The sequence below is a fragment of the Struthio camelus genome, chromosome 8, assembly GCF_040807025.1.
Source record: "Struthio camelus isolate bStrCam1 chromosome 8, bStrCam1.hap1, whole genome shotgun sequence".
Taxonomy (NCBI): domain Eukaryota; kingdom Metazoa; phylum Chordata; class Aves; order Struthioniformes; family Struthionidae; genus Struthio; species Struthio camelus.
The window spans coordinates 18,143,894-18,167,948 of NC_090949.1; the positions used below are offsets into that span (position 1 = coordinate 18,143,894).

At 37.8% G+C, this 24,055-nt stretch overlaps 1 protein-coding gene across 8 annotated transcripts in view; it reads left to right on the forward strand.

Annotated features, from left to right (window-relative positions):
- ARHGAP29 (Rho GTPase activating protein 29) overlaps positions 1–24,055 on the forward strand; it is an 83,992-nt gene that overhangs the window by 49,596 nt on the left and 10,341 nt on the right. For 6 of the 8 annotated variants that reach the window (XM_068952434.1, XM_068952435.1, XM_068952433.1 and 3 more), the window contains 12 exons: positions 4,232–4,375; positions 13,213–13,309; positions 13,647–13,719; positions 17,404–17,464; positions 17,949–18,086; positions 18,368–18,432; positions 18,953–19,063; positions 19,188–19,268; positions 19,565–19,753; positions 19,993–20,130; positions 21,508–21,698; positions 23,555–23,721. In XM_068952434.1, the coding sequence (XP_068808535.1) occupies positions 4,232–4,375; positions 13,213–13,309; positions 13,647–13,719; positions 17,404–17,464; positions 17,949–18,086; positions 18,368–18,432; positions 18,953–19,063; positions 19,188–19,268; positions 19,565–19,753; positions 19,993–20,130; positions 21,508–21,698; positions 23,555–23,721 (1,455 nt within the window). Of the gene's footprint in view, positions 1–4,231; positions 4,376–10,775; positions 11,152–13,212; positions 13,310–13,646; positions 13,720–17,403; positions 17,465–17,948; positions 18,087–18,367; positions 18,433–18,952; positions 19,064–19,187; positions 19,269–19,564; positions 19,754–19,992; positions 20,131–21,507; positions 21,699–23,554; positions 23,722–24,055 lie in introns of those variants that run through there. The other 2 variants (XM_009686006.2, XM_068952440.1) reach the window with 2 other exon arrangements.

A 24,055-nucleotide genomic window follows, 5' to 3' on the forward strand; every position in this document is an offset into this window, starting at 1 on the left:
GAAATATTTTTTCATGCGTTCTTTTCCCTGTAAACAATATTTTCCTCTAACTTTGTGCTGGTCTCTTAGCCTTATTGGGGCTACTCAGTAATAAAATTGAGTTTCTATTAATCTGGCATAATTAGGTTGTTTTTCTACCTGAGGCTTGTAAATCTGTCCTGGACAGGAAATCTCTGTATTAGTGTCTGTTTGGTGAGTATCAGTTGCTGAGTGCAGTGTAATTGTAGTTCCTGATGGTTTTTTTCCCCTGTCAGCGCTACTTGTATCACAGACCTTTTGTCTTCTCCAGCCACAGAAACAATAAAAGTTTCAAATATTTAGTAAACAAATAATGCAGTGATGGAATACAAAGAAATGTTACTTGGGTGTAGCCAGATTTTTGCTTTTGAGAGTACAAATAACTAACCTCATGCTTGAATGCATTATTTTAGTGGTAGTGTTCTCTTGGATGGTATGATAAACATCTAATTCAACTCGGCAGTTGTTTTCAACTTGTATTTCCCTTTGAAGCTTACTGCTTCTGTTTCAGACTTGAAGAGGCTTGTGTGCTCGAAGCTTTTCTTTTTCCTCCTCCCCTCTATTTTTTTGTTCAACTCAATTGGTCTGGTGAGATATTATCAAATGTTAAGAAACTACGTTTTGGTATCAGATATGCTTTAATTGGCCTCTGGTAGGAGGTGTGGGATGGCATTTTTTTGTTTGTTTGTTTGTTTGTTTGTTTGTTTGACCCAAGCTGTAAGGAACCTCAAGAGGCTGTTTTAACCTGTAGTGACAAGCCTCTAGTTGTGGGTAACGCTGAACTTCCCAGGATAATTCTTCTGTTTGTTGTCTACCCTTGAAACAGTCTTTCCTGAGGACTCTCAGGCTGGGAGTAGTCTGTAAGAGTGCAAGGTAAGTTTGGCTGTTTCCCTGCCCCACTTGTTGTGGGACCAGAAGCCCATGCCCCCGCTATATTGCCAAAAGACCTGTGCGGTCATCTGGGCAGAGCTCTGGTTATGGGAGATATGCATGGGTAACTCTGATCACGTAATTAGGAACTGTTTTACTCTCTGGTCACAAGTGGATACATACCCATTAAATGAGACACCTTCATTTTGGTTATGTAATAGATGCAGTTCTGGTCAAACAGTGTGCTTGTGCATGCCATCGCTAGCCAGTTGACTCTAATATTCATGCCCTGTAGGTCAGGACTGCATATATGCTTACTGAATAGATGATACATGTTATGGGGAAGGTTGTACCATATATTACACCTTCAAATGCATCTGTAAAAGCCTATCTGTCCCAGTCCTGCCAATCTAAATCATTACTCTGTCCCTGAGGCAGGATTCTGGAAGATTTGTCCACATCTGGAAGTTTGTAAGAAGAGATTAGAGTCTACTATCTCCATAGGCAATATATTTCAAAACTTAAGTCTACACACAAGATTTGTATTCTGATGAGATAATTGAAGTCAATTTTATCTATCTAATATTCCATTTCCTGGAAACATGTTACTATAATTTTCAGATATGTTTTCTGTGTTGTCTGATTCACTTTGGATTTGTGGGCATCAGTACACCTCTGCTGTCTTTCTTTTTCCCTATTACCTTTGCCTGGAGCTGCCCAGTACTCCCAATAGCATTTGTGGTTGCATAGGTTCAGTATAATTGAGCCTTTGGTGGATTTAAAGCCCAAAGGGATGATTATAATTATCTGTTTTGATTGTGGTGGCTGCAGAATTTCTCCAAGGACTAGAAGGTGTGAATGGTCATGCTAGTTCAGACTAACGCTGTCTCTAACCCAGTGTTTGAGCTCCAGCAAATGCTAGAAGTAAATAGCTCGAGAAGAGCAGAAACAGTTGGACATGCATCATACTTTTTCCAGCCTCAGAGCACTTTCTGCTCAGGGGCGTTCTTGAGCTGTTGCAGGTTATATAGTTTGTTTTAGTAGTGCAGTGGAATAGAGTAGTTTTGTGTGTTTTTTTTTTTTTTAATAAAGTTGTAGAGGTGGATTCAAAAAGGTATTAGATTAATTAAACGGCAATAGGCCTGTAAACAGATACTGAAGTGCATAGGAGCAACCCTGGTGCAGCTGTTGTGGATGCTGGTCTGGCCTCCTTAGCAGCCTCCCTTGCTGCCATACTGCATGTGGAACGGGCTAGCCAGACCCTTGGCCTACCCCATAGGGCATTTACTTGTGTCCTTAGTAACCTACAGGGAAACTCTTATAGGTGCTTATCCAGTCTCTCCTTGTTTCCACATCAGCTTGTGTCCACGCTGCTTTGGCAAGAAGCTCCACACTGAATGAGGAACCACCCTTTTTTGTTTTGAATCTGGTTCCTGCTCGTTCTATTTAATCATCCCGAGGTTGGTTTGTTTTTTTTTTCCCCATTCAAAGAGATAGTAGATAGAAACAATTCTTACTATCTTCATGCCTCATGATTTGGTAGACTTCTGGCATATCCCCTATAAGTCATCTCTTCTCCAGGGTGCCATCCTCCACTGTTGTTGCTTCCATGGACTATTTCATACCTGCAGTGTTTTCTCTATTAAAGTTTGAAACTCTGAGCTACAGCGTGCTTTTAGGTTGGTGTGGTTTCTTTCTTAAAAGGCCTCCGCTATTAATGGGTGTGCTGAATTCTAGCTGTGCTTGTACCAGTCTCCTGACAATCTCTTGTGTTTGTCTGTTATGCCTATGGATCCTTGGTTAAAAATCATTGGGTGTATACCTGTAAATGAAGGTATAGTCACAGGGTTTCTCTTGAATAAATTGCGTAGATAAGTTCTCATGATCTGTTGCTGTGTAAATCGGATTTTCCTAGACTTAAGCATTGGAAAGGATACAGACTTTTAAAAAGCTTCCCACCTCTGCTCCAGTAGGAAAAGAGCATGCAGTGCCTGTGATTGATAGATAATACTTTTGCTTTAATCCACTTCCTGAGTCAAGGTTTTTTCCCGTTGATCGTAAGTCAGTTTAAGTCAAAAAAAATCTAAAATTTGACATACAGGGAGATAAAGCCTGACAGACTGTGGTCCTCAAGAGTTGCTTTTGGTGATTGTGAGTCCCCAAAACTTACTTCTGCACTTAGTAAATGCTGTATTATTTGTATGCAGCCTTCCCACCCCCACACCTGTTTGACCCTTCAGAAAAATGTACGTTCTTCTAGCCTAAATAGTATATAATGTCTTGTAAGCAGAACAAAACAACTCAGACTTGAAACTGCTGTCTGAGTAGCATTGAATCAGTTTGCACTGTACTGTCACTGTCTGTATTGTCCTGTTTATTGTGGTCACGGACAACACAGAATTGCCATTGCTTTTTGCTCTATGGGGAAGTGAGTCAGTGTGCACTAGATCCTCTTTTTCTTTCTCATAAGCTAGACTTGCCTGAATTTGAAAGCTTTTCACTGCAGCGTGCAACACAGCACTCTAGTACATGTGAAACTTTAATTCTGTACAGTGGCACCTCTCCTGTAATAGAGCGGAAGAGCTTGTGGTTTAACCTATGCCGTGGGTTCAGCAAGAACTACTGAGAAGGAGGGGGCAGGATCTTACATCACTCAGCGAAGGGAGTATGCTATAAAAAAGCACGTATATCCCCTCCATATGTATGTGCATATGTGTTTTTGTAGCTTAGGCCTAGTTCCACAAAGTTATTTACATATTTACCATGTTGTAGTTCATCAGGATTGACATGCCTAAAGACCGACCTCTGTAGATCTAGGCTTATGTAATAAAGATGCTTAAGCCTTGATTGACACGAGTTAAAAGCTAGTCAAAATGCGCCAACACTTGCCAAAAATCTTTGCTGAATTCTGTGAATAGATAGAGATGGTGTTGAATTTGTATTAACTGAAGAAATAGCTAAATAAACAGTCCAAATCTGCCTTAGTTGATATCGTTTTTTGAAAACATGTAATTATTAAAATGGTAGTTGGTGAAATGCCCTAAGGAAATGTGGAAAAAAATGGTTTAACTGTGGAAAAATTAGTGTATTGCTGTAGAATCTCTAAAACTTTTGAATTGTTTGTGTTTGACTTTGGGGGAGAAATGACTTATGTAAACAATGCACATAAGTCAACTTTTTGGCAAATGCTCATTCAGTTTTCTTTTTAACTAACTTCTTTGGTCTAAGCAGGCCCAGCTTCCATATGGCCTAGATTTCTGTGCAGCTGAATACCATCAGAGTGTTGTTTGTCACTTTTGCGAGTTAATGCAATGTTTGATGTAGTTTTTCCTTTCCTTTTCAGAAAATCAAGATGGCTTGCATCATGTAGTGCATGAACGCTTGGGGGAGTTGCTGCGTGTTTTAAAAGCAGTGATAAACAAACATCAGACTCTAAACTCAGTTGACATTCTTAGTGCCGCAGGAACAGTTATTGCAAAAGTAAAAGGTAAGGAAATACTGCTTTTTCAGATTCTGGGAAAATTTGAATTAGTGACTTGACACTGACTCTTATTTGGAGCTATGGATAGGATTCCATGTATACAGAAGAAACAGGGTTTTTTTTACCCTCAATTTTGTTTAAAAATACTTTCTCTAAGTGAAATGTTTGTTCTAACCTATTCCTAACCTGTTCATGGGAAGCTAGTTGCAAAACTACCTAGCATTACAAAAGCAGAAGCCTTTGATCTTTTCCTTACCTGTGTATTGTAGAATGAAAGAAGGATGTTTGATATCACCTTGGGTTTATACCCTTAAAGAAGTTTGCCAAAAATCTTTTTAATTCTGTGAATATTTAGAGTGTTGAATTTGTATCAAGTGAAGAAATACTTACATGAGCAATCCAAATCTGAACGGCCTAGTATCTGTAAATTCCTCAGAGAGATCATAAGTGGCTTAGATGTCAAACAAAAACCCTTGGAGACACGTGTTAATACTTTCTGTTGCTAGCCTTTGCTGCTGCAGTTCTTCGACAGCCTTTCAGAGGAATACAAATAGTGAAGCATGCAATCATTCCAGCCCCATAAACCATAGCTGTTTTTCCTATGTGTAGCCTTGGACTGCAGCTCTCCCTGTTCTGGAAAAAATCCAATGTGTAACGATGGAACCAGTACTGTTTTCTTCTACATGGCATGGAAAATGCTTTGAGTAGGGCTAAATCTCCACCTCTTGCCTGTGTTAAATCATGTGAACCAACTTCTCTGAGATACACAATTTAGTTGTTCTCCTTGTTCTAGGGGTTTCTTTCTTTCATCTTCTGATTATCTTAGTATGGCTGAATACATGCCACAGACTCAGTAAAGCTGTAATGTCAGTCAAAATGCTAACATATTTAGTTGCCTGATTCCTATATCTTGGATTTTTCCAAGCTTCTTGTGGATTCTTCCTATTGTTCTGCGTGTTTGGTCCTTGAATATGGCAGGTACTTGCAGCCCGCTTCTCATTTTCTTCCTGCTTCCTGTAGAGTTTCCTATAGAGTTATCCCTGGTATTTGAGATTGTCAGAAGACTACAACTCTGCAATTTCTGAACTTGCTTTCAGAGAATTGTATGTAATAGTAAAAATGCAGAGGGTATCCCCAAGATGCTGCTGTTTGTCTTCCTGCTCTCTGGAAGAGTTAAGTACATGCATACAATGGTAAGGGGCTGTTTATCCATGAGAACAGGTTAAATCTCTAATGAGCACAATTTTATAGCAATCTTAGACAAGCTTGTTTCCGTGTTTAGCTGGTATGGTAAGACTTCCATGCATCTCCCACCTCTCCCTAATTTCAATGGACAATAAGAAAAAGTTCAATTGTTCATTCTTTAAGGAAAAATTAAGGAGGACTGACTTCAAATATGTGAACAAATCAGTCTTTCCTAAATCATGTTTCCTAAAACTTTTGCAATAATAAGCCTCTCTGCACTACTTTAGTTTCAGTGTTGTTTTTAATATACAGTGCCCCAATTTGGTCACTGTTTATACCAGCTGAGGCATCACAATTGCTGAGTAAAGCCTTGGGATGACTTTCCTTGTCTTATATAATAACATTGTTGATGCATCCCATAATTATGTTGACCTTTTATGTAATAACATCACTTTTTTGTATTTGATTTTAAGTCCACTGTACATCCTAGATCACTTTCTGTAGTTCTACTGCTGAACCAGTTACTCCAGATCTGCATTTGTGTATCTCCCACCACCCTTATCCCTGTATGCCTCCTTCTGAAGTGAGGAATTAAGCACCCTGTTGAATTACATAATTTGAGTGGTAGGGGAAAGTTTTCAATGCAAGATGTTTTGAGTACTAGTCAATTCCAGAAGCAACTACGGAAAGAGCAGCTGCACATCAAACCAGGCAAAACCAGATGCATATAAGGGAACTTATCAAGGGGGAATGCATCTGACCAGGGTTCACTGCTATTGAAATTGGATGAATGAATAGATCACACAAAAGGGAAGGGGAAATAGTATGGCATCAAGTTCAGAAGATTGCAAATGCTTCAAAGGAATAAATTTCTCTTGAAAATGAGCAGAAGAAATAACTTTATTAAATTTCTGAGCTACTTTTTGGCAATATAAATATTCAGATACTTTTGGCTTTTCCCCTGGTAATAACAGATTTTAGTTGACATGGTTATTTCAAGTGCCAACATAGTAACTGCCAGCTTTGTTTGGTTTTGGTTGTTGAGATCACTGGCTATTAGTATGCTCAGTTTTATCAGAAGCTGGAGTAATGGAAGGATTACATAATTTTCTAGGTGGGAAGAAAAACTACAATTATGAAAACATTTTGCATATTGTATAATTACAAAATTTTGAAAGCAACTATTCTTCATTGTTCTAAGAATGCCACTTGAAATAACAACAGCACAGTCATGTCATCCAGTCTTCTGGCAGATGTGTTCAACTAGATTGCCACATAAGACTATACTTTATGCAGGTTTTCAAGTCTGTATTCAGCCATAGCTCTCTTGAACCATCTTAAACATGGGCTTGTGTGATGAGAAACCTCTCAGAAAAAGATTACATGATAAGAGGTGCTTTAGTTATGGTAGGTAATAGTCCATGAGTTGAAGTGTAGCTAAAGTTTTGACACCCCCCCCCCCCCCGGCAACCTTACTTTGTGAATCGTTTTCTCATAGACAGTGGTTGGACAATACTGAAAGCCTTAAGACTCAAAGTCAAAAAGTTTAAGATAAATATATGGTGGTCATGTGGTGCAAAGCGCTGATCTGTTCTGAAGTCATTCTTCCAATTTGAATAAATAATTAAAAAAAAGTTATGGAGTAAAAGATTATGGTGTGAAATTATTATCTGTAAATAGCATTCTGACTAATTTCTCATTGAGTTATTTGTCCTTCTCAGAAGCAGCATATAGCTGGCCTAGAAGTGAGAGGCTGGCATAAATTGTGTGATTATTCTTTGGCTAAAACAAACACAAGCTCACTTTGATGTGGTGAGTCATGTTATACTTCTGGAAGAGCGCTGTGTGACCTGGCTCGTGGCGTTCCCAAGTTAATTATCAAGAGAAGACAGCTTTGGATGAAACTAAAGAACATTGTTTTGATCAATCTCAGTTATTTGAATTTTCTGGCAAAGTTTACGGAAATCTAGCTGAGAGTTTTTCCCAGATTACAGTCCTGGCTCAATATTTACATTCTTGTTTGATATACTTTTTTTTTTTTTTATATGAAGATTTTAGTAACCTTTGTAACTATTCATTCAGCCACCTACTGTATTCCTTATGAGTCTGAAGATATAAATAGGGAGTTGCAGGAATTCACCTTTTCCAGATTGCTACTTCGGTCTTATTTCTCCTCTGGATAGCAAAGCCTGTACTGTACAAAAAAGGTCTACTTCCCCCGCAGCATAATCTTTGGTTAATGCAAAGACACTTTGTTTCTCTCTCCAGCACCTTTTTTGGTTTTTACAGCTGGTTTTTGTTTTGAGGATGATATCAGTTCATTTTTGTGCTGGAATTGGAGTGTATTGCAGCTGGCACTGAGGAAGTCAAAGTGAAAATGCAGCATTTTGTGGCGGATAGTAATCATATCAGACCACAAGTTTGCTTACAGTGGTCTGTCAGTAACGCATGGGTTCACAGGTTTTCAGCTGTGGTTATTTCACTAGAAGTAATGTAACTTTTGAATAAACAGGAAACTACAAGAATGTAAGGACTCCGTAGGACAGATTTAGTATTCTTTTTCTGCTGTCTTCCCAGGCTGTGTCAATGAAGTAAGTCCATCTGACTCATCTGTTTCTTGTCATTGGAGGACAGAGCTATAAAAAGACACGGAAGCATTCTGTATCTCTAGTCAGATTTATGACTAGGAAGAAGATTAACCTGGCACGGAAAATTTCTACTGTTGTTTATTTAGGAGAGGATGAAATGGCAATAGCCTGGGATTTACACATGAGTTTTTTTTCCTCCAGAAATAGAAAGATAACTGTTTTAGGTTCTAGAAGGATCTTTTTGAATATCTCTGTATGCTGCCAGGTTCTCAAATCTGGTTCGCCTTTGGACCTTAAGTAGGGGCAAATTTGGATCTAAAAGTAGGAGCAAATAGCTATTTTACCATGTGCCTGCTTTTTCTTTTAATAAAATCAGTTACAGTAACTTTGGAATGAGTTATTTAAACTCAGAGGACTTCTGGCCCTGGCCTGTAACGTATTCTTGCAAGTCTTAAGTTACGCTATGATTTAATGTTGCATCTTGCGCATATGGCTGCTCCATTTAAGCTACTGCTAGTGGGAATGTTTTGAACATTGTCAAAAATTAGAGTGCTTGTGCCTCCTGCTTTGAGGCTATCTCAGTCATTTCTTAGGCCCTTCAGTGGGAATGATATGAACGCGCTTGAGTTGCAGATACCCTGTTTTGCTTGATGTTTTTCATTCTGTTTTTGATGTTTTAGCTTTTCCTTTGGGGCTGAGTGAAAGAAAGTCTAACTATAGTGTGTTACAGACAGAGAGTGATGTTTGGCTGAACAGAAACTGTGAGACTTGCACCATTATAGATCGAGGTTGCAGGGGGAAGATTTCTCTGAATATATCTTGGATGCAAGGTGGTTCACTGCGCCTCTCTGCTTGGACTCTACTCCTCATCTGTGCTTGTTTGCTTTGAGAAGAGTGTTCTTTACGTGACACCTCACTTGATCTGGAGGTATTAAGACTTACTGAAGCTCCTCACTTATTAGTAAGGATATTCTTGGAACGTGTTCAGAGACCTATTTTTGGTAGTCACTTCCCAGTCTGGCACACCGTCGTGCTCATATTTTCCCGCTCAGTATCTTTAAATAGTTGATGGCCACAGAGAGCACAAAGTACACGGGTGTCTCGGGTGCATGTTAAATTCAAGACTGTATTGTTCTTTTACTTTAAATTGGACCTTTTGACTTAATTGAATCACTAGATTGAACACAGATCATTGATAAAGCTGAAAATTGCACTTGTCTTATAAAAATTCCCTTTTTAGGTATGGTTGTTCTATAACAGTTCTGCGTCAAAGTACAATAGCTCTAGCAAAGGTGAACTAATTTCAGTTTTGGTGGTGTATCTATGTTGTAAATTCAGAGCAAGATCTATTAAAGGACAGGTAGGAAATCATTCCTCAAACTTGTCTTGTCTGCGGTAAGCTAGAGGCGGGGAGGCTGCCAGATCTTGCAGTAGTGTAGGTCAGGCACAGTGCCTGAGACAGAATTAAAAGGGGAACTGTGGGGCCCAGACAGCCTGCTGATGGTCCCTGGTTGTGAGGTCCCCAGAACACTGTTCTATGGTTTTTTACTCTGCTTCCTCCCCTCACCCCCAAATTTTCCTTACGTTTATATTTTTAACATGTGTACTCTAGCATGATTAAAGAGAGACAATAACAAGAAGCATTAAAACACACTTCTGTGGGTTTTTTTAATAACTCTGAAAGGAACTCTAAAGTGTTGTTGAGAGTTTAAGGGAAGGAAATTGGCTTCAAATGCATTCGCTTCCAACAAGTCAACTAGTTACCCAGTAGAGTAAGGGTTAGAGATACTTCTGTCTGAGGAAATAGATAGTAGTGTTACCCCATCTGCCTGTTAGGTGTGGGAAAATGTTAGACTTGTGCAGTGTCTTGGACAAAGCTGACAAGGGGAGCTTTGCTGCTTTTCTGCAGGTGTCCCCAGGGAGCGGGGAGGAGGGAGCCAGCAAACTGCTGCAGACTCTGGCAAGGCCGTGTCCTCTGGGTTTTGTGGGCCATGGTACCTTATTCCCCTGGAAGGGGATAGAGCACCCAAGAAGCTGGAGCTGTGCTATGGCCAGTCTGAGCTGCTCAGCAGGCACTGTCAGCTCTCCATGTGTCATCTTTTAAGGCCTTTGGTCATGACGCCCGAGTGTCCTTCTCCACAGCTCCAGAAGCATTACTTCAATGCTCTTGAGCAGCTGCTCCTGGTTCTGATGTCCAAAAGCTCCATGTTTTATGCTGGTTCCCCAGTCTGTCCCCCAGTCCATTCTATGCTTGATTCAGAAAGCTTTTGACAACTTGACTCTAAAGTCAAAAATTACAGCGGCCTGCAGCATTTTGGGAAGGTTATGCAGCCCACCTCATTTTTTTTCGAGATACTTTTGCCAGCTTTGGAAATATAGATCGCCTTAAATGCAAACCAGGCTTGTGGTCCAGGTACTAGTTTCTAGATGTTAATGTATTGCATTCATGTGATCAAATTTTAAAGTTCATTATGTGCCATCTGAAGTCTTACTTAAAAGTGCTGTTAAATTGTATACTCACTTTGAAATTTGTAGAACTATAGATAGATAGTTGTCATTTCCAGACATGGAAAGATTACTATAGTTCATTGTTGTCAGTAGCTATTGTGTGCAGTCAGGATGTCCTGGGGAAAGAGCGTGCATGGTTTAAAGTTGATGTTAAGTACATCAGCATTCCAGCAGCAGTAAGCTAAAAGAAAGCTGTTTGTATTCAACTGAATTTGTAAGAGTTTGAGCTAATCTTTATGGGGAGAAGTGGTAATTCTGAAAACACTTCATGAGATTTGTTATTCAGTTGATGTGATGGAACCTGAAAAGAAAAGATTTCCCCAGTAAATACACTGTAAAGCTTAACAGAACTCTTAAGAGTCTTCCTGGAACAGGAAAGCACCGTGGAGCAGACCCTTTTCTTTAGGGTGAGGATATCTATATTAATGCCTCACTAACAAAGTGAAAGAAGTGCTGTTCTCTGAAGACACTGGGGCTAATGGATATACTAATGTTTCTGTGGTAAGTGCTTTGAACATGTAGACAGTTTTTATTGGTTCCTTTTAATTTTCAAACAGTTTGTTTCATGCCTGCAGTCAAATGATTTTTCCAGTCATCAGTGGTTGGCGATCAATAGCTCTCCAAATAGTTTTTGTTGCTTAATGATTTGGCATGCAGAGTTTATATTTATAAGCAGCTTTATCTCTGGAAAAGCTGAAGTTTTCAACTCAACTGAACTTAGAAAAAAAATTTCTTCCATTGATATTTATAAAGTTGTTCCAAAATTATGTTCTTTGTGGAATTTTATTACGAGTGTCATTTCAAACAAAGGTGCCAGAGGCGTTTTTTTATTTAATTATGAAGTGTAGAAAAAGAATAAAGAAGTAGATGAAGTCTTAATTTAGCAGTGAGCTGTGGCTACAGAGACCGTTAATATTTCTCTAATGTGACAATTTTTTTTTTGCCGTCAGCTTATAACAATGTACTCTTCCAGGTCTGCAAATGATTGTGGAAATAGTCCACAAGACCACGTAGTTTTTCTAATAGCTTTCTGTATAAATAGTTGTTATAAAAATGTTGGTCAGGCATGTTGGTATGCTGCGTAGAAAGAAATGGATTCAGTTGTGTTAATTTACTGGTTAAAAACTTTTGCTTTCACAAAGGAAGTCTTAATAGGGGGAACAGATTACTGTACTTTCTTTGTTTGCTACCCATTAGTATTTAGGCACCTGGCAGGAAGTTTGAATGCTTTTTAAGATTAGAGTCTGTTACCTGGATTTGTTAAGAAAATGCGTATAGAACGGACGACACTTCAACATGATTTAATTTTTGCTACTTCTAGAAGCCATTGCAGTCCATTATTTCCATGTTTGTACTTGAAATACTAAGGAGAATAAATTTAATATTGTTACAAATCTTGCAGAAAGGGATCAATAGAGGGTGAATAGCTGTATCTGTGTCAATGAAGTATCTCTGAGACAGTACAGTAATTACAGTAAACTTAGGCATCTAGATAATTAGGAATATTTCTTTTTTTTTTTAATGTTCTTTTTGATGATAGATACTAATGTAGAATTATCACTTTTTCCCAACATAAAGCTGATTTCCCTCTGGAGGGCGTGAGCCTTGCCTCAGAGGAGTGTACTTCTCCATGAAAAATTTCCCCATCAGCAATAAGTTGGAACCCAGATTAAAAAAAAAAAAATGTTGGGTATTCCTGCATGGTTTTGTTTTTTCCTTTCTCCCTCTTCTTCCTCCTCCAGCAGTTTCGTTAATAGAAACCTGGGATGAATCACTCCTCTGCCCTCTTCCTTATTCCAGTTTGCCACAGAGGCATGGGGAAGGCTCTGTCAGCAAGAGCCTCAATACTTGTCTGGGTCCCCAGCTCGACCATTTTGCTTGTCCGAGAACTCCCCATTTCCTATTTTGAAACAGTGATTGTCATGCTGAGTTTCTTTCCCACTTTTAACAGGCAAAACTGAGGGGTTTTTGCCAGATTATGAAGCTAATAATTGAAGAGTTTTGCCATAGACACTACCTTTGGATCACTTTCTGTTCATTTGCGTTCAAGACAGAAAATCTGATACAATTCTTAGGGTTGGGGCAGGGGAGCCCCAGAAACTATGGCTCCTGTTTTGAATTCAGATTTTTTTTTTTAACTTAAAAAAGGAGAAGCAGTTGCCAAATATTTGACTCTGCATTTGTGAGCTGTTATGTGAGGTGAGGTGTTGTCGCTGCTGTGTGACTTGTTTCTTGCTGGTAAAGGACAATTTTTTTCTCTTCTCCCACCATTACCATCATGTACCCCCACAGAGCTGCTTCTCAACTGGGAAAAAGCGTAGGAGTAATCTCTCACTCTGGAAAAATCTAGATCATTTTGTTCATTTCTCTTTGTAGTGTCTTTAAAGTTTTTACTAAATATTTTTTGAAGCTATACTTTTTTCAATTTGTTCAAAAAAGTATAAAATAACCTGTTCCTTAGGAGACTTCATGTATAAATTTGTCTCCAGACTTAATAAGTCTGCTTGATTTCCCCCCCCACCACAACTCTCACCCTTATTTGTTTTTTATTTGCTTCCTAAGCCGTCAACTTCAAAGAAGTTACTGAAGAAAACAAAAGAGAACTCTTTGGTGAAATATTTTCTTCCATTGAAACATTGGCATTCACCTTTGGAAACATGTAAGTTGGAATTCAGAATTAATTTTAAAGAGGTCAACAGAGCTGAACAGAATTGAGACTGAAAAACAATACTTTAGGTTTCTTTTCAATAAATAGTGGCTGATAAGTGAATTTAAATGAACCATATCCAGAACAATTTTACCGCTTTGTTTTGTTTTCCCCCTTAACCTGGAAACAGTGATGGCATACAAATTGCAGGGAATACAAGGAGTGAGTACCTTTAAAATTATTCTGCAGAGTTTTCGAAGAATCTTAGAATTTCAGTTCTTGTTCTCAGTGATCTGAAATTGTTTGAGGTAAATTAATGAAGTAACACAGTTCTTTGTTTTTTTGGCAGCGTTTCAGACTTCCTTATGGGAGATGTAGACAATGGCTCGTCATTGGGACTTCCTGTATCTCGGAGAAGTCGGGTAGGCTAAACATGTTCTTTCAGAGCGTGCAATCACATCTGTTAAAGATTTTCATTTCCACTGAAAGTCTGTATCTTGGGGCTGGGACATTTGAAGTCTGGAGTTTTAAAACAAGACTAAACCCATTTAAAAAAAAATGCTTTTGGGGTTTCAGTACTCTATTGTAAATAGCAGTGATGACTCACCTGAGCTAGCAATCAAATATTAGAGTAAATGATAACCTGCTTTAAGTATGATGCAGATCTTAAATCTGAAATTTATCTCTCTAAAGAGATTTTAAAAACAGATTATTTAAAGAGCTTAGTGAAAAGAGCTAACGCTTTCAGTAAGATACCTGATTAAATAAAAGGTTTACATCTTAAAGAAGTAAGAATAGGCTTGTTAGACCTAGAAGCTAAGCTGAGGTTTAGTTACCTCTTTTGGGCTTTTAAAAACAAATGTTCATTATAAAATAACCTTTTCTTCCAGGGCTCAGTTTATATTGTAGCTTTTTCAATAACAAGAGAACTGAAAATAGCAGTGTCAACTTATACATAGTCAAAGAAAAGCATTAGCATTTTAAATTCTCTTTGAAACATCTTAAAAGTGAGATTAAAAAAAATACTGTTCTGAATTTTTGTATTTAGAATCAGACTTTCAGGTAAATCAAGTAAAAGATACATATAAGGAAAATGCAGTTGATAACTGGTGTATATGACAAGATAAGTTGTTACAACATGAGAAATTTCAGATTAAAAAAAAAGGCTTCATTGAAATGTGCCACTTAAACTTTGTCAGCATTCTCTCAAACAGGCTTGATCATAATGGTATGCAGCTGCAGTTGAAAATTAGTCTTTTTATATTTTCACTCTGCTTTAAAGCACAAATGTGAGACAGAGGGATGGTCTTAGTTCTTTCAGTTCTCTAGTTGCTTGGCTAGAAGATCATACTTTTAAATCTTAAGGCAGCAGGGTAACCAAGCAGAAATTAGACTATAGCAAAATGAAGAAAGAATTCTAGTGCAATCACTCTAGAAGTCACCGGCTTGTATTTGAAGGCCCTTTTTATAGTGTCATTTGCTTTCCTAAGGTGGAAAGGAACAACTGTAAATAAACTTTGGAGCAGGTAGGATAATACGGTTCAATTTGTTGGAAGTCAATCTTAAATGTTAGGTGCATGTTCATTCAGACAGTTAAATGTACATTTAATAGATGAAGCGTATTGTTTTGATATGCACAGAACAGGCTTGGAGGCCAAGCAGGAATTCAGCCTTAGGAGGAGTTAAATGCAAAATATTTAAGTAGCTATATTAACTTCTCATTCCTACAGAGAGAGAGAGAGAGAAAGAGAGAGATATGTTCTGTGGTGGAGCATAGCAACTAGCTAGATCTTATAAAGATTAGAGCATAACCTTTTTTGGTCGAATTTAGCATGTGAACACTTTGACTGTTAATTAAGGAGAGCGATTTAAATTGCCTATTAAGTTAGAAGCCTTTCCAAACTAAGCTGTTGTGGATTGCTTTGAAGTGGGGTGGGGGATGATCTTGCTTCCCTTGACTGCAAGGGAGTCTACGTTCTTTTGTTCAGGCATTCAACTTAGAGGCTTAAGTTAAATGATATGTATATACCTTCTTATTTAGCAAATGTAAAGGTTTTCTATTTAGTTCTTGTGGTACCACTGGAAGTACAAGCGGGAGCAAAGGTATTTCTCAATTAAATGCAACAGAGTTTTAGAATATATGGGGAGAACTGAGGTAGACCTGTGACTTCTTATTACTCCCCAAGCTACTGGAAAGCTATTGGAAGCTATGTAGATCTGGGAGCATAACGAAGGAGAAGGATAAAATCCTCAAAATGTGTGTAAAGACTTGCTTCCAACCTAGGTGGAGAGTTCTTGGGCAGTGGGGTGGGGAGGGAGGGAGTCAACTTGATTGCAGTACAGTTGAGAGGTGAAATCTATCTGAAAGTCAACCAGGCCTTTTTGTTGCTTGGCTCATTGGGATGAATGATTGGACGTTTTGGGGCATATGGGTTAAGTTCTGATAATTAGTAGTAGGATATAAGTAAAAGTAACAGAGCATCACTAGCCGTCCACAAGCTTGTCTTTAAAAAGCGGTATTGTATGTTTGCATTTGGGTGAATGTGGATGGACAAATGAGCGTCAATAACTGCGCTAACTAGATTGTGTCTGAACTACTGGAAAGGATTGGACTGTTCTCAGGACTAATGTGATCTAGGCCTTCCAATTGGGAAGGGGGTATGTGTGCGTGGGGATTTTTTGGTGTTTTTTTGTTTTTTGGACCAGAATTTATACTTTTCCCCTCTTTTTTGCTTGTTCTTCCCTAACAGACGCATATTACTTTAAAAGCTACTTGAAAACACTACCTAAACCAGAATTAAATCTGAGGAATATTTAGACCTTCTACACAGCAGAATATTGATCCACGTGTAGATTCAGATTTTCTACTGTCAGTTCTGTTCACAGACAGCTTTCTTTTGTAGATTTCTTACCTGTTCTGAAAAATTCCTTTCTTCTTACTAAAACACTCTTATTAGACAGCAAACGTAGCAGCCTTCACTTTCCTAGGATTGGAGGGGATGAGGGCTGATTTGGAGTGCAGTTTGATTCTGTTTCTATTCATTACTATCTCCACTGTAGTCGATGGTTAATACTGTATCTGTTTTGGTATAAGAAAAAGCTGGTTTTGCTGTGAAGTAAACCATGCTTGTTCAAGGATTTTTCTGCATTTTATTCATTATCAGTTCCATTTACGTTCCAAAACAAACAAAAAACCTAGACCTAAAAGCATTGCTACCCTACTGCCTTTTAGTTTTAAGTACAAAAATGAAACAGCACAAAATCTAAAACGGAAACAATATGTTCTTGTAAAGCTTAAGGCTACTTTGCGGCTATTTCTTGGCCTTTGTCTTCTGCTTGTTCTCTGCTTATGAGTTTGAGATTAGTTTATTCATTTAAAATGATACAGTTAGAAAACAAACCCTTGGATGGTTTTACTAGGTAAGCTTTTCATTCACTTAAATCTATTTAGTGGCCTAGTTTACAGCACAGCCCTACAAATAGTTCTATTTGCACAATTAAAGGAGTAGCAAAATACAGCATGAGGGCAAAGGTAGGGATGAAATTTCATGCTAAATTCCCTTTGTTTATTTTTGGATTAAATTCTGTCAGGTTGCAGTAATTATCAGTACTTTAGAAAGTATTACTAGTCAGCCTTTGTTCCTACCTGGCAATCTGCAGGTAGTTTGGGAGAGATCACACAGCTTTATACCTTTAAGGCAGAAATCCAGAATTCTGGTGATTTGCAGAAAGGTGTCTAAGTTGTACATATATGACATTAGATCTGTATGAAATGCTTTTTTTTTTTTTTTAAAGATAGGGAGGGCTCTAACAAAAGCTGAAGGTCCCTAAAATGTCAACCTGATTTGTTAAAAGGTGAGCTCTTTCATTGTAAGCTTTCAAGATTGTTGTTTTAAAGATGTATAATGATTCCCTGCTATTTAATATAAGCTGCAATAGCTATAGATTGAAAGTTAAAGTTGCCCTAGATAAGATGGGCTATCCTATCTCCTCAGATAAGAGAACATTACAGCACAGTAAGGGGCAGATTATGTCTCTTATGTTGTTATCTGTCAGTTCTAGTGAGATCTTCTCTTTAATTTAGTGTTTTGTTTCTTGTACACCAGTCTTTTGAGAACCTTTCTGTGGAGTCTGGTGGGTCACTGCATGAAAGGGATGATATTCAAGGTAAATAATTCCTTTAATGTCAATAAACATCATTCTGTATCTATGTTCTCTCTTTCTAAAATACTTCAAATAAATTGCTTGGGTTTTTTTATATTTATGTTGCCATTAAAACTTCAGCGTAAAAATTACTATTGCAGAGGTTTTGTGCTTGCGCGAATAGCCAACTTGGGTTTCTTTTGGAGCAAAAAGAAAAAAAAAAAAAAAAAAGCCTGAAGCACTTCTATATGTCATCATATGGTTGGTGTTTTGATGGGTCACTTTCTTTAAGAAAGGTATGCTGACCATATGACTAGTCAGGATAAAATACTATGACCCTTTAATTTTTTGTAAAACCTCTGTCAGTCCTATTTAGAGTCAATTAGCATTAAAGAACAATTCCAGAGCAGAGCTGCTTTAGCATTCACAGTTGGCTAATACTGGCTTTGCTGTTGGTGTGTGGTCATGTCTAAAATTCACTTCTTTAAGTTTGATGCTTTATTTTCAGGTCATCTTCGAGCCGAGGAGGTTGATAGCATGCTTCTAAGAAATGACAGTGGGATTGAATCAGCTCTGTCCTATGCTAAAGCATGGTCAAAGTATACCAAGGATGTAGTTGCATGGGTAGAAAAAAAGCTTAGCTTGGGTGAGTGGCTCTTTCTGGCATTTAATCAGCTTTGTCATGATGGAATTAAATCTGTTGTCAGGCCCCTGTGCTGCAGACTGTCAATAATGTGATTTCTAAATTAGCAGCTGTTCCGCTGAAGTGGACAGAACTATCTCCCGTTTCCTATAATTAAAGGTCTATAACAAAGTGAAGATGATCCCCTCCATAGCCTATCTGTTAGAGGAAGAATGTAAAAAGCATTTAGCATGTGGTACAATTGTTAGTGTAAACAGTAACTATGTGGAATATGTTTTTAACAGAAGTGGAGTGTGCTAAAAACCTGGCAAAAATGGCTGAAACTGCTAAAGCTGTTGTTGGACCCCAGGTGAGTACCTTTTAGTTTTTTGTTTGATTGGCTTGTTTTGTTTTAAATCTTAAATATGAACTGGATGCCTTGCCCAAAAATGAAACTTTTGGGACATTGAGGAAAGGATTTTTAAATTGATACAGAATTGACTTATACAGAAAATTATTGGCTAAAAGATCTGCTGCTTTTCATCTCTTCCCATTCCCTCTGGAAATCTGGAGAAGTAAATTTATTTTTGTTGAAAATAGAGAGTAGCCTTATGATTTTTGCAATGTGCTTTTTCCCCCATCTCGTATCTTTTATGTATTGCAATCTGGACTTGCAGGCACTTTTTACAAGTATTTTCTTACTGAAATAAAATTTGGCCTGAAAATTGCACATTCATTTTCTACACTCATATGTACTCTAATTTCCACACGTATATAAACATCCCACTAAACTTAACTGAAAATCTAGTTCAATCATACAGACATCTAGAATATCAGCATACCTTTGTCTTATCTAGAATGTTAATGTTTTCTGTTGTGTGTAATTTTAGGATTATATGCCATTCCAATCAATATTCATTAATGCATTTCAAAATGATATTGAGAACAATCAGCTTTGGCAACAGACAGCTGCTGCCCTCCAGTCTAATAAATTTGTGCAGGTAAGCATACAGAAAATGACCAAGATATTGTTTAAGTTCTTTAAAAGTTTTGTAATGATACAGATCGTTCAAAAGAACAAAGTCTCAGCTCTAAGCTTTTTATGTATTAATCTTTTCTATCTAGCCTCTTCTGGGGAGAAAAAACGAGTTGGATAGACAACGGAAAGATATCAAGGAGCTTTGGCAGCGAGAACAGAAAAAAATGGTATTTCTTTCATGTCTAAGTATTCAATCTCAAATTCTTCAAAAGACTCTCAAACTGGGCTGTGTGATATTACAAACTTAAATTCACATGGAGCATCTGTAAGCCTTATCGGATGTAGTTTGTAACTGTCAGCTTCCCAGTGTATTCCTGTTTGTAAAACGGTATCTTTCTATGACCATGTAGTTAAAACTGCGAAATACAAGCCTTTGCATAATAGCCTCTTGAAATGTCACATTAAATAACTAGAAAAATAAAATCATTAATTTTTTTCTTTTTTCCTTTGTTGCATTCTACAGCAAGAGCTAGAAGCCGCTCTAAGAAAAGCGAAGTCGCTATATGCACAGCGTCAAGATGAGTATGAAAAGGCAAAATCCTGCACTGCTCGTGCTGAGGAGGAGCATCTCAGCTCAAGTGGAAGCTTTGTGAAAGAGGTCAGCAAGCAACTGGAAAAAAAACGAAGACTAGAAGAGGAGGCTCTTCAAAAAGTAAGGGATTTTGTTGCTGCTTTTTAATTATAAGGGTTTGCTAGTGTTACTCATTCCTTCCACAATTACAGCATCTGAGCAAGCGTTTTGCTCTTAATTGTTTTAATCCCGCTATGCTCTTTCAGACTATTTTCCTAAATGGGGCTCTCCTATTACAACCTATTTGTGTGTGTTTTCATCTTGCTTCCAGTACCAAGGCCTTGTAGTCCATCGGCCATCTATGCTTGTGTTTCCTTTAGGCTGAAGAGGCCAATGAACACTATAAAGCGAGCATGGCAGAAGTTGAAGAGAAAAGAAATGATTTGGAAAGCTTTAAAAGTGACGTCCTAACGCAGCTTCGGGAGCTTATTTACCAGTGTGATCTTACTCTTAAAGCTGTAAGGATGCATTTTAAAATCTTCTCAGCAGTAAGAAGAATATGACGTAAAATAAGTTAAACACAGCTACGTAGAGGGTTCTTAAGACTGAAAGAGAACCCCATCTATAGTGTTAACTGTTTAAATAGAAAGTTTTCAAAGGATAGAGGTTGTTTTCATTAGTGCATTAGCAAAGATGTCTGGTGGCTCAAAAGCATAGAGTGTACGCTAACACTTGGCAGCGTGGAGGCCACTAATCTTGATGACGTTCTCAGTTACTACAAGATCAATTTTAACTAATTTTGCATATGAATTGAATAGGCATAAATAAGCGAAGGGTTGTCAAGACAATGTATCTACATATGGTGTTTTTAAAAACTGTGGAATCTATTTTGTAAATAGATGTGTACTCTGAAATCAGCAGCTTGAGGTAAAAATGCATATTCATTAATAGCTAGTTGCTATTTTGAACTTTGTCTTCAATTAACACGTTGGCAGGATGAATTTCACTGGCAATCAGATTCTGCTTGCCTAAATCAAAAACACTGAGCATTCAGCTAGCTAACATTGTTATAGAAAGTTCAGAATCCTCTTAAGCTCTTTACAGTGAGGATGAAGTGTTTCTCATCTCTGAGTGCTGGAATGAGCAAGCCTGAATTCTTTATCTAGGTCCATCATACCGTATTAGTGCCAGCTGGTCAAATGCTGGCTTGTTAAAGGATGAATGAGGGAAGAACATGGCAAGACAAAAACTGGTTCCCGTTGGAAAAGGTTGGGAGGGTTGTAGACACTCCTGCAGCCCTGAAGCTGCAGTAGAAGCCATGGAGTGTCCCTTTTTCTGGTCTCCCACTTGTGACAAAATATTCTAAAAGTTCTACATAACTCAAAAAAAAGTGCTTAATTAGTCTGTTCCCTTGGAACAATGTATTTTGTCTGTGTTGTTTCAAAATGATAGGGAGTTAGCCTGGGTTTGGAACTGCCACCACTTCATTGTTGTAGTGGCAACCGACACTTCCTGAAGAGCATGAAAGCTGCCTTTTTGGTAGCAGCAAATCTTAGTGTTTATCTTGTTCCATGCAAAGTGGAAAGAGACTGGAATTACCTTTACTACTTGGAGGAGTCAATAAACCTGTGAGGGGAAAAAAGGAATACTGACCCTAACAGAAAAAGTATTTGCAGCTGACTTTCAGGAATCTTGCACAAAGTCCATCTCTACAAATGCTGCTATCTTCTAGAATTTGTCTGAATATTTGAAGTATAAGGTTTTTAAATCATTTTCTGTCTCTATTAATTTAGGTTGAGCAAAGTGCAAGTGAAATTATCTAGTAAATGATCTACAACACTTTTTGTTTTGTGTTTTGTTTTGTTTCTAATTTTTTTTTCCCTCCCTCCTAACAGGCAACAGTTAACCTGTTCCAGTTGCAGCACGCTCAGGTTGCATCTCTTCCAGTTAACTGCCAGTCCCTCTGTGAGAGTGCCAAACTCTATGAACCTGGTCAGCAGTATTCAGAGTTTGTGAAAAGTTTACCAAAGGAGGGTGTTCCCATTGAATCAGGCTCTTTTGAAACTCAGAGTTCCCAGGTTGATGGGTGAGTCCCAACCTACTGGTGATATTTGCTTATTTCGGCATTAAATGTGAGGTGCACACATTTATCAATAAAACAAAACTATTAGAGGAATCAAATAAATCCTCCTGTTTTACCATGATTTACCGTTGTCTTTTTCTTTGACTTATCTTTTGATAGTTGGTGATGATGCGCAACATTGACATTAAAACCTGACTTTAAATTCCAAGGAGAATGTCACTTTGTGTAGTAAGACTTGCTAGAATTGTTGACGATTGTCTGACTGACAATTGTTGTATGAGTGATTGGACTTTCTACAATTTTAAGTGTAGATACTAGTTAATATGAAAAAAAAAAAAAAAAAGTAGATTTCAATTGCGTAGTGTTTACCAGATGTGGTGTGGCAGTAGTGCTTGATAATCAGTTTTAGAAAGTCTGAGAAAGTACTTTTCTCCTTCTGCAGGATTTGCTGCTACTATACCTTCCCACATGTTGTTTAGGTTTGGAAACTTTGCGACAGGAAGTATTACTTGATTTCTGTCTAATGCTGTATGGCATAAAATCTCTTTTTAAGACTATTTCAAAGTGGCCATGTTCCTCTGACATAACTTAATTATTTTTTTACATTTGCATGGAATGGCAGCTTTTACCTTTAATCTGTTAAAGATATGGCTAATGTGCTAATGTGGAAGTAAGGGGACTCCCAAGAAGACAACCTATTTTGTCAGTATGCCAAATGCTTTTCCAGCTTTACCTTGTTGCAAAATAGTTATCCTGGCACTTAAGTACTAGAATATCCATTCCAATCTGTATGTTTCACAGTTCTACAGGAAAGTGTCGTCATCGGCTTTCAAAAGGAAACTAAATACAAAAACTTAACACTTGAGTCAGACTTGCACCAACAAAAGCCAGGAAATTCAAAATTAAAGCTGAGACTCTTAGCTCTTGTCTCTAAATTTCCTGCCTTTTAAGGCTGATTTAGACTGTGCTCATAAACTTTGTGTTAAGGGTATTTAATTATGCAGCTCCCCAAGAAACTGATAAGCATGAAATTTTAAACTCTTTGTGTACCTTCCTAGCTATTTACTACTAAAGATGTATAGGCATGAGGTTCCCCTCCCTTGTCTTTTTTTGACGTAGCCTTATGATTCTTCTTGCACTTGAAGTGATCATTTTATTGTTTAGGTCTGCATTTCTTTAAGGGACAGTAGCTTGGGCAAATGCATATTTTAAATGTTTTTAAGTCTTTGCTCTTTACTTCAGCACGATAGGGAAGAGCTGATGAAGCAACAACTTCCTGCCTGCTGAACTTGGCTAGCAAGCCATTTTGTCCACAGGGTGCTTCAGCATTTTATGCTAATTAGACTGTTAACTGCTTTCCGTCCTTGTCTTGAGAGCAGATTTTCATAAAGGACTGGAAACCTCAAAGTGTTTTCTCTGCTTTTAATAAAAATTGGTTCTACACCAATACTTAACAACATGTTAAAGTTTTTATGTCTATAGGTGAATAGTTCAATGGCTGGGAGGAGACTATCTCAGAGGAAGGATAAGAGTGGGATGCAAGACCCTCTGAATTATTCTGTGTTTTAGATGAACAGATTTACTGTGTTTTCAAAATCTGCAGAATAGGAGTCAAAACCTTGCAGAGATGTGGAAAAGCTGTTTTACGTGGGGGTGGTGAACAATGGGAAATATTACTTAAAGTGCTACCCCCCCCCCTTTTTTTCCTATTTATTAGCATTTGGGCTTGAATAGTTGCATGCCAAATGTGTATACTCATGAATTATAATTAAATTAAGCATTTTTAGTGCCTGGGATGAAAATTATATTGTTTTTAATGTTATCTTATTCACTCTTCAATTACTTTCTTCTTTCTACAGGGTTTTTAATAAGCAATTGGCAAACAGCATGCATACATCACATGGTAACTTATCTCAGTGTTCAGGAGATTTTCCTACCCAGCCATTAGATGATGTAGGAAGCCCAATTTATCATCGTTCACAAAAGATTGGAGAGAAGAGATCTTCCAGTAGCACAGATATCCAAGGTAGTCCTTCTGTATTTCCGCTGAGTTCAGTCTCTAAATAAAAATGTCAGAAAAAACAGGTTCTTGATGTCTTGCTGTCAGAAACTTAAAGTTGAGGGGGGGAAAATAGCATTTTAAAGTTTGAAGCCTAAAAATCATGTATGTACCTGAGCGTAAGGTCAAAAGGAAAACTGCCTGAGTAGTCTCAGTTCTTTGACAAGAAAGACGAGATACAGCTCAAGCAGCAAATACTGTTAAAATTAACGCACTAAACTATTTCAATTAAAGATGCTTAACGTTAACAGTTAAGAATCTTCTAGTATTTTTGTAAGTACTACTCTCATTCTAGCTGTTC